Source organism: Zingiber officinale, chromosome 4A (genome assembly GCF_018446385.1).
Source record: "Zingiber officinale cultivar Zhangliang chromosome 4A, Zo_v1.1, whole genome shotgun sequence".
In the NCBI taxonomy this organism is placed as follows: Eukaryota; Viridiplantae; Streptophyta; class Magnoliopsida; order Zingiberales; family Zingiberaceae; genus Zingiber; species Zingiber officinale.
In genome coordinates this window covers 4,348,974-4,357,969 of record NC_055992.1, presented here as the reverse complement: position 1 = coordinate 4,357,969, position 8,996 = coordinate 4,348,974, and the positions used below count along the sequence as shown (strand labels likewise).

The 8,996-nt window shown below is 36.6% G+C and overlaps 1 protein-coding gene across 1 annotated transcript; it reads right to left on the bottom strand.

The window, feature by feature from the left end:
• Positions 1 to 5,677: 5,677 nt before the first annotated feature.
• LOC121969331 (flavonoid 3',5'-hydroxylase 1-like) lies at positions 5,678 to 8,008 on the bottom strand. Its single transcript, XM_042519367.1, has 3 exons — positions 7,248 to 8,008; positions 6,970 to 7,158; positions 5,678 to 6,590 (listed from the first exon to the last, which is right to left on the bottom strand). The coding sequence occupies exons 1-3, from the start codon at positions 7,995 to 7,997 to the stop codon at positions 5,952 to 5,954; spliced, it is 1,578 nt and encodes a 525-aa protein (XP_042375301.1). The 5' UTR covers positions 7,998 to 8,008; the 3' UTR covers positions 5,678 to 5,951.
• Between the last annotated feature and the right edge of the window lie 988 nt (positions 8,009 to 8,996).

The window sequence follows — 8,996 nt, the reverse complement described above, 5'->3', positions numbered from 1 at the left end:
AGCGAAGCCGATGCAGCATCACATATCACTTTTTTCAGCGCCTTTAAGCAATATGATATACAACTACAAATAGGTGTAGCAAGTTATTAGTCTAGGAAGCTGCTACACCGTGTAGTAGCAAACCTAAACACATGGCCCTGCAGAAGCATAAAAAATTTTAAAAACTTTTTTAAAAATTTTAAATCAAATGTATATACATGTTCCAATCATCCTGTAGCAGGAACGGCGCTGAAAGAGCGAAAAGTCATGCATCAAAAATAATTTTTCAATTAAGTTGATATACATAATATGAAAACTATGGCTAAAGTGTAGTGTTAATCTATGCTAGAAAATAGAGGGGCTAGAAATCCGACTAACCAAGTTAGCTGCTACAAGGTGTGGCAGATTCACGCAGATTTAACTGCTACACGTTGTAGCAGCTTCGTCTCCATGAAGCTGCAACACCTTGTAGCTGCAAATCAAAGTCCACCGGATAGCAGGCGGTTGGTGCAGCCGACCTTTCACTTTCTCGGCAGGGGCCCAAGTGGTCAGCCGGACGACCTTCGACGAAGACGAGGGAGACGGAGGGAGCGAAGGAGAGAGAATTCCAATCAATCTGTAGCAGGAAAGGCGCTGAAGCAGTGAAAAAAATTTTTAAAAATAATTTTTGAATCGGGTTGATAAAGACAATATGAAATTATGGGTACCAAGTATGTTAATCTCTGCTAGAAAATGACAAGGTAGCTGCTACAAGGTGTGACAGCTTCATGCACAGTTAACTGCTACACGTTGTAGCAGCTTCCTCCCCATGAAGCTGCTACACCTTGTAGCAGCAAATGAAAGTCCACCGGAGAGCAGGCGGTTGTTGGAGCCGTCGACCATCCAGGTCGTAGCATAAGTCCTTCCGACCTTTTACCACAACCAATCCAAGTCATGTCCTACAAGCACGGTTTCATCAGTCGTAGTAGTTGATGCAACGGTTAGAAATGGGAGCAAAGCCGCGGTGCATCTTTATACAATTATTACAGCTATTTTTATACCGATTTCACAAGGTAATAACGGTGTGGATTAAGAAATTAAATTGAAGTGAGGTGGTAGGATCTCACAATAGACCTGCAATTGAAGATGCCGGAGCAACTTTCCGGCCGGGAGCATGAGGGACGAGTTTGGACGGAAGGATCGAGGGAAGGGCCGGGGGGGGGGGGGGAGCGGCGAGCCAGACCAAAAATATTGAACTTTCCGGGAAAGCGTCGGGTCGCCCGGAGGATGGACGTCGGAGGGGACCGGGAGCGAGGGAGAGAGAGCGGGGAGGGAGAGGGAGGGAGAGAGAGAGAGAGCGGCGAGGGGGATTTTATTTTTGGTAATAAGCGCCGTCAAAATTTTGAAAGGCGAGAAAGGGAGAGAGTAACTTTTATGGATTATTTTATTTGTAGTGAAACCGAGCTGGCAGTGCCACGTCCGCGCGTCGCTCACGGTCACGCACAAAGCGTCGCCCAGCATATCAAAACACACACACTCTCTCTCTCTCTCTCTCTGTGTGTATATATATATATATCCCCATTTAATTTTATTTATGCTTTATAATTTATATTATACATAATATATTATATATATTTTATTTCTATATTAATTAGATGAATAATTTTTATAAATTTATAGATATTAAATTTTATCCCTAAATGCTAAGTCCTTTAATTCCTATCTACTAAATTTTATCCACATGTTTTAATTTCTTACTTGTTTAATTTATATTATATACTTTATATTATACATAATATTTCTTTGTTACACGTTCTTACATTTTTTTAAATACTATATAATATACATTATATATTTTATATTATGCATAATATTTCTTATTTACATGTTCTTACATTTATTTTTATACTATATAATTTATATTTTATATATATATATATATATAATATGTTATTTATATTTCATTTCCATATTATTTAGAAGAATTATTTATACACATAAATTATATAAATACTAAATATTTATATATTGGTATCTTATTATTTTTTAAAATAAAATTCCCTATATATCCACATATATAAAAATCCGTAAGTTATAGGTTTTATAAATATTAAATCATTTATATTATTTTTTATAAAACTTAATACTATGTCTAAATAGAAACTTATATTCATATACTAATTTTATATTTATATATATCTATGTTTATATTAGTTATACATGGTAACATATAATTCAAGTTATAGTTTCTTAAAACTAAGTATTGCATTAATTTCATATATATATATATATATATATATATATATATTTCCCCATTTAATTTTATTTATGCTTTATAATTTATATTATACATAATATATTATATATATTTTATTTCTATATTAATTAGATGAATATAATCTCTATAAATTTATAGATATTAAATTTTATCTCTAAATGCTAAGTCCTTTAATTCCTATCTACTAAATTTTATCCACATGTTTTAATTTCTTACTTGTCTAATTTATATTATATACTTTATATTATACATAATATTTCTTTGTTACACGTTCTTACATTTTTTTTAAATACTATATAATATACATTATATATTTTTTATTATGCATAATATTTCTTATTTACATGTTCTTATATTTATTTTTATACTATATAATTTATATTATATTATATTATATATATATATATAATATGTTATTTATATTTCATTTCCATATTATTTAGAAGAATTATTTATACACATAAATTATATAAATACTAAATATTTATATATTGGTATCTTATTATTTTTTAAAATAAAATTCCTATATATCCACATATATAAAAATCCGTAAGTTATAGGTTTTATAAATATTAAATCATTTATATTATTTTTTTATAAAACTTAATACTAAGTATAAATAGAAGCCTATATTCATATACTAATTTTATATTTATATATATCTATATTTATATTAGCTATACATGGTAACATATAATTCAGGTTATAATTTCTTAATACTAAGTATTGCATTAATTTCATATATATATTTAAATCCATATACTAATTTCATATTTACATATATCCATATATATATCACATATATATGGTAATATATATAATTTCATATATTTTGATATTATAATTTTTTAATTATAATGTATACTATATATTCTACCTAATACACGTTATATATATATATATATATATATATATATATATATATATATTATATTCTTCTTATTTTTGTTTAGTTATATATTTTTATATTATGTATAATATATTACTAATGTTTTACTTCTATATTAATTAGATGAATAATCTTTATAAAAATGTATACACATATATTATGTAAATACTAGATCTTTATAAATTTTATATATTTAGGTCCTACTATTTTCTTAATATACTTGATTAATCAAATTTCCATAATTGAGGGCTAGCTGAATTAATTAAATAAATTTATGTAAATAAATTTTAAATTAAATCAAATGAGCAATTATTATTAACCCATAAATATATTTAATTAAATAAATTTAAAATCTAATTATAATTAATCCAATAAATCCCTTAATTAAATAAATCCGGATTCTAATTAAATTATAATTTAATTCAATAAATTCTCTTAATTAAATAAGTGATTTTGGGCACTGCATGATTACTCTTTGAAAGAGTAAAGTGTGTCAAACCTTGAGAATTATGTATAATTTTAATTGGCACAACAAATCAAGAGTAAAAGAAATGTCAAGTTGAGTTTTGACATTTTCTTAAGAAGATATGGGCAATCTAGGTTTATTTTAAGTTTAGCTAAGGTTTAAGGATACTTAGATAGCTAATCTAGGTACTTCTTTTAAGTTAAATTACCATGCTTTGTTTGTCCATCATATGTCATGTCATCATATATTGCATTCATGCTTATTATGAAAAATAAACAAAAATACCATGTCATGTCATACATATATCATATAGTTATAGAAAATTTTCTTTTGAAAATTATTCATTTTGATGTATGTCATAACTCATCATGCATTATTTTTAATTCTTTGCAATTAAGGACAAATAACATTTACTAACAAGTAACATCCTCGGTGGATGTTCATAATCTAAAATGTCTAGATAAATATGTATGATCCCTAGTTTAAGGCAAAATCAAACTTTACATCTCACAAAGACCTATAAGGTGACTTCTTGTGTTTTAGTGCACATTAGATACAAGTGAGATGTTAGGATGATGAACAAAACTCAAGATGTTGATTTAGTGCATTCTTTTGAGTTTTAGGTTCATCAAAACGCATAGTTATGTGTTTTCCAATCATTGGAAAAGCTAATGTAGAAGTCATGTGCATTGAGCCTAAAGAACATGATTGGATATTGGTTTGAAAATCATTTTAAAATACTTTTGGAAAACCTTGATGAAGGCTATCTTTTGATAGTAATCATCATTGAAAAGTTAGACACAAACTAGAAGAAAACATTGAACTTTTTACAAGTTTTCAAGTTTTTATTAATCCTTGAAAATAGGAAGTATTTTCATAGAAAATTATTTTTCCATGATAATATATACCCTAAATAATGTCTACAATATTTTTATGATTTTTAGAATTTTGTAAAATTTTTTGGGAGTTTCTGAAATTCACTGAAATTAAATTTCAGTTTTTCAGTGCTTCAATCTGCTTCAATCGATCAGGTGATCATTCGAGAGGGGTTTTCTCGCGAGCAAAAGCTCGCTGGATCGATTATCTGATCGATTCTCAACATCTGAATCAATCTGTGGATCGATTGAACGAGTTTCAATTGATTGAGACCCAACCCCAATCGATTGGGAATACTGATTTTGGCTGGGAAAGCTTAATTTCAGTATTTTTAAACCAATTTTAGTCTAGGTAATCATTCCTAACCACATCATCATAGCTCAACCACATACCGATCCAACATCATCATAGTTCGGCAACATACCGAGCTTTTGACGCTCAGAAAAGTGTGTCGGTGAGGCACACGCCGAGCGGCCAGCCCGCCCGGGCGCATACCCAACCTCAAAACTAGGAAGCGGAGCCACGAACAAGCAGATTACATTCAAAGTGGAGCTCGGGACAGTGGAGAGTGGGTCGAGCAGCCATCTCACTCGATCTGAAAGTGATAGCGTTCGGATGGCTGATGGTTAGCCGAATGGTTCACTCGGTCAACCCAATAACGGACAAAAGGAGGATCTGTGATATTCTTCTGGGAACCCGTGGCGCCAACAGACTGCATGGTCGTCGGCATGGTCAGGCAGTGGATCGTACGATAGAAGTTTCTACTGTCATGTCAGAGATATGCTCAGGACATTAAGGTATGGTGTCAGGGACACTTTCCTGACATGTCTTTTCAGGGAAAAAGCCTTGAGAAGCGTGCACGCCTCGAGGAGCGTGCATGCGCATCCCCGGAGGCCTATATAAAGGGTCCCAAGCATCAACGGAGGTATGCTAACTTTTACTATAGTCACATTGTTACTCTATTACTCCGCTTTCTTGCTTCCACACCGCCGGTGACTAACTTGAGCATCGGAGGAGGGTCATCGCCAAGGAACCGTTCCCTGGTTCGACACTAATGCTGTTATGGTTACAGGTCCCTTAGCTCGAAGTCCACGTTTTACTATATTATTAAAATTTATTTTGTTGTATGATTTTTTTACCCGGCTTGAATGAAAAATTTATAGGAAATATTAATTTTGTAGTGTTTTAATTCCATTTAAAAGATTATACATGATAATAAAAATCATTCACATGAATTTTATTAAGATTACTTCTATATAAAATACGGATAACAAACTAATATTTGGTCTAGCACCATTATTGTCAATCTAACAACAGCATTCCTCCCTTTGAATAAGGGAACAATAAAAATAAAAATCTAGCGAATCTTAAACATGTCATTCTTGAATATATATATATATATATATATATATATATATATATAATTTTTCTATTATTATACATTATGCCGAGGAATTAACGGTCGTCGGAATTCCATTCAGTGTTCAAACATACGCCGCATGCGACAAGCGCGGGCGGGCGAAGGCCTTGAGCGGCACGGCCTTGGGGAGCGCCAGCCCCGGCTTTGCTTCCATGTCGATCTCCTCCTCCCCCTCCGGAAGCTCCCAGTCGAAGGCGTGCGCCAGCGTGCCCACCAAGCACTGCACGAACAGCATCCCAACCAGCTTGCCGACGCACGATCGACGGCCCGCCCCGAAGGGGATGAACCCGAAGTTGCCGTCGCTGCCCAGAGGGTCGTACCGCTCTCCCTTCCCGCCTGGGAGGAATCGGTCTGGGTCGAAGGCCAGCGGGTTCTCCCACACGGCGGGGTCACGGCCGATAGCCCACACGTTGACCAGCAGCCGCGTGTGCTTGGGGATGAAGAAGCCGCCCACCTCGGAGTCCTCGTGGCTGAAGTGGGGCAGCATCAGCGGCGTCGACGGGTGCAGGCGCAGCCCCTCCTTGCACACCGCCTGCAGGTATGGTAGCTTGGGGATGTCGGATTCGTCGAGCAGGCGGTCGCGCCCCACCACCGCCTCCGTCTCGGCCTGCAGGCGACGGAGGATCGCCGGGTTCTTCAGCATCTCCGCGAAGGTCCATTCTACCACGACCGATGATGTGTCAGTGCCCGCAGTGAACAGATCCTGCACGTTCCAAAATATCACACCAAAACTAAAAAATCTAATTCTGTTTTTTCATTATAAAAAAAAAACAAATTCCTCCTTTTATATTTTTTCCAAAAATATTATTATATTATAAAAATAATAATTTAAAAATAAAAATAAAAGAAAACTTTTCTCCACTGTGCTAAAACGTTACACGTCAATCTCCTCTCCCATTCAAATTTTTTTTTTTCAATTAGAGTATTCATATTAATTATTCTATCTAAAAATTTTAATCTAAATTTTAAATAAAATAATTAAAAATCCTCTGGATCATATACTTCATTCATTCATTAAATTCTCGAATAAAATTCCTATTCTAAAATAAATTTTCCCTTCTTCTCGTACGAAGAAAACTTACACAAATAAGGGCTCGGACGTTGACGTCGGAGATGGTGGCGCCGTCCTCCGACACCTTGTTGGCCATCACTTTGTCGACGAAGTCGGGGGCGCCACGGCGACTCCCCCTTGTTCTTTGGTGCTCCTCGAACAACCTCGTCAACAGGGCATCAAATCTCTTGTGCACGCTGAGCATCCTCGATTGAATACCCTACGGATGATCGTGGAGTGGATTTTTGATTTGGCGATACAATTTCAATGCTATTTAGTGCGATCCCATGGATTGTTATCGATCCGTACCTGAAGGTCCATCCACGCAATCGAAGGGAAAAAGTCGCCGACGTTGAACTGCGCGCCGCCGGTGAGCAAGTCGGAGAGCATGTCCTTGAACTTGTTGGACTCGTCGCCGTGGTCGTCGAAGACCCTTCCGCCGATGACGATGGTCCCCACCACGTTGGCGAGGGTGCAGATGAGTAGGTCGAAGATGGGGACGGGCTGGCCGGCGTCGTGGAGGCGGCGGAGGGCGTCGACGAGGCGGCGGAACTCGGCGCGGCGCGTGGGGGCCCAGTCGGCGAGGGCCTTGCCTCCGAGCAGGTGGAGGCTGCACAGCTTGCGCATGTGCTTCCACGTCGGGGTGGCGTCGGACATGACCAGGTTCTGGCGCTGGTAGCTGACGTCGCGGGCGCTGATGGGGTCGGGGCGGTGGGCGAACTGCGCGTCAGCGGTCTTGAGGAAGGCGCGGGCGGAGGAGGCGTCGGAGGCGACGACGCAGAGGTGGGAGCCGAGGCGGAGCGACATGATGGGGCCGTACCGGGCGGCGAGCCGGGCGAGGTTCGAGTGCGCGCTTGCGCCGACGAGGGGGAGGGCGCCCAGCACGGGAACGCCGCGAGGCCCCGGCGGCAGCGGGAGGCGTGACCGGGGCTTGCGGAGGATCCACCGGCGGAGGAGGAGGTGGAGGGCGAGCAAGAGGGCGGCGCCGCCCAGAAGGTAGGAGTCGATGCTGGCGGTAGCCATTGCTTCAGTTGGTTCCGTTGTGATTTGTGAAGGCATCAGCTAAAGTCAGATATATAAATTAGACGCCCAAAAAGATAATTTAAAAAAAATAATTCATCTATTAATGCAGATGTTGACTAATTGAATTTTGAGCGGACGTTATTGGAACAGATGCTTCAAATATTCTAAATAAAATAAAATAAATAAAAATTGGGATTTTGATTTGGGTTTGTTTAATTTCTAGATCATGATTTCGTCATTGAGAGAGAAAGGTGGTCTAAAGCCACATAAATTAGACGGCCAAAAATATAATTTAAAAAACATTAATTCATCTATTAATGCAGATGTTGACTAATTGAATTTTGAGTGGACGTTAATGGAACAGATTCTTCACATATTCTAAATAAAATAAATTAAAAAATAGGATTTTTAGTTGGGTTAGTTTAATTTCTAAATCATGATTTCGACGTTGTACTCATTCTACAGAAAAGGTGGGCCGTATTTCGTGAAGAAGATACTTGATAGATCGATTTAGGGGTGTAATTGAGTCGAGTCGAGTTAAGTTGAATTTTTGGATGTTTGAGTTTAACTCGTTTATAATCGAGTCGAGCTCGAGCTTTATTTAACGAATATATTCATAGCTAGTGACGGATCCAAAAATTTAAACATAGAGGGACGATTTTTACATAGAACAAGAGTCAGTATCCTCTATCTCTATTGGTGGAAGCCTATAATATTAGGGGTTTCACCGTCGGCAAGGGGGGGGGCGACCGCCAATGCCGCCCCCCCTCTGGATCCGCCCCTGTTCATAGCTCACGAACTTATTCGAACTTTTATCGAGCCTAAACGAGCTTAATAAATATAAATTATAAATTTAAATATTTATTAAAAACTAAATTATATATTTTAAAAAAATTCTAATATTCTTGTTAAAATTTATAATTTTATTCTAATAAATAAATTTAATATATTTGTCTATGTTTTTCATAAGTAGAGTGTAAAATTTATAAATTCAATATCAAAACTATTATTTTTTTATTTAAAAGTTGATTTATG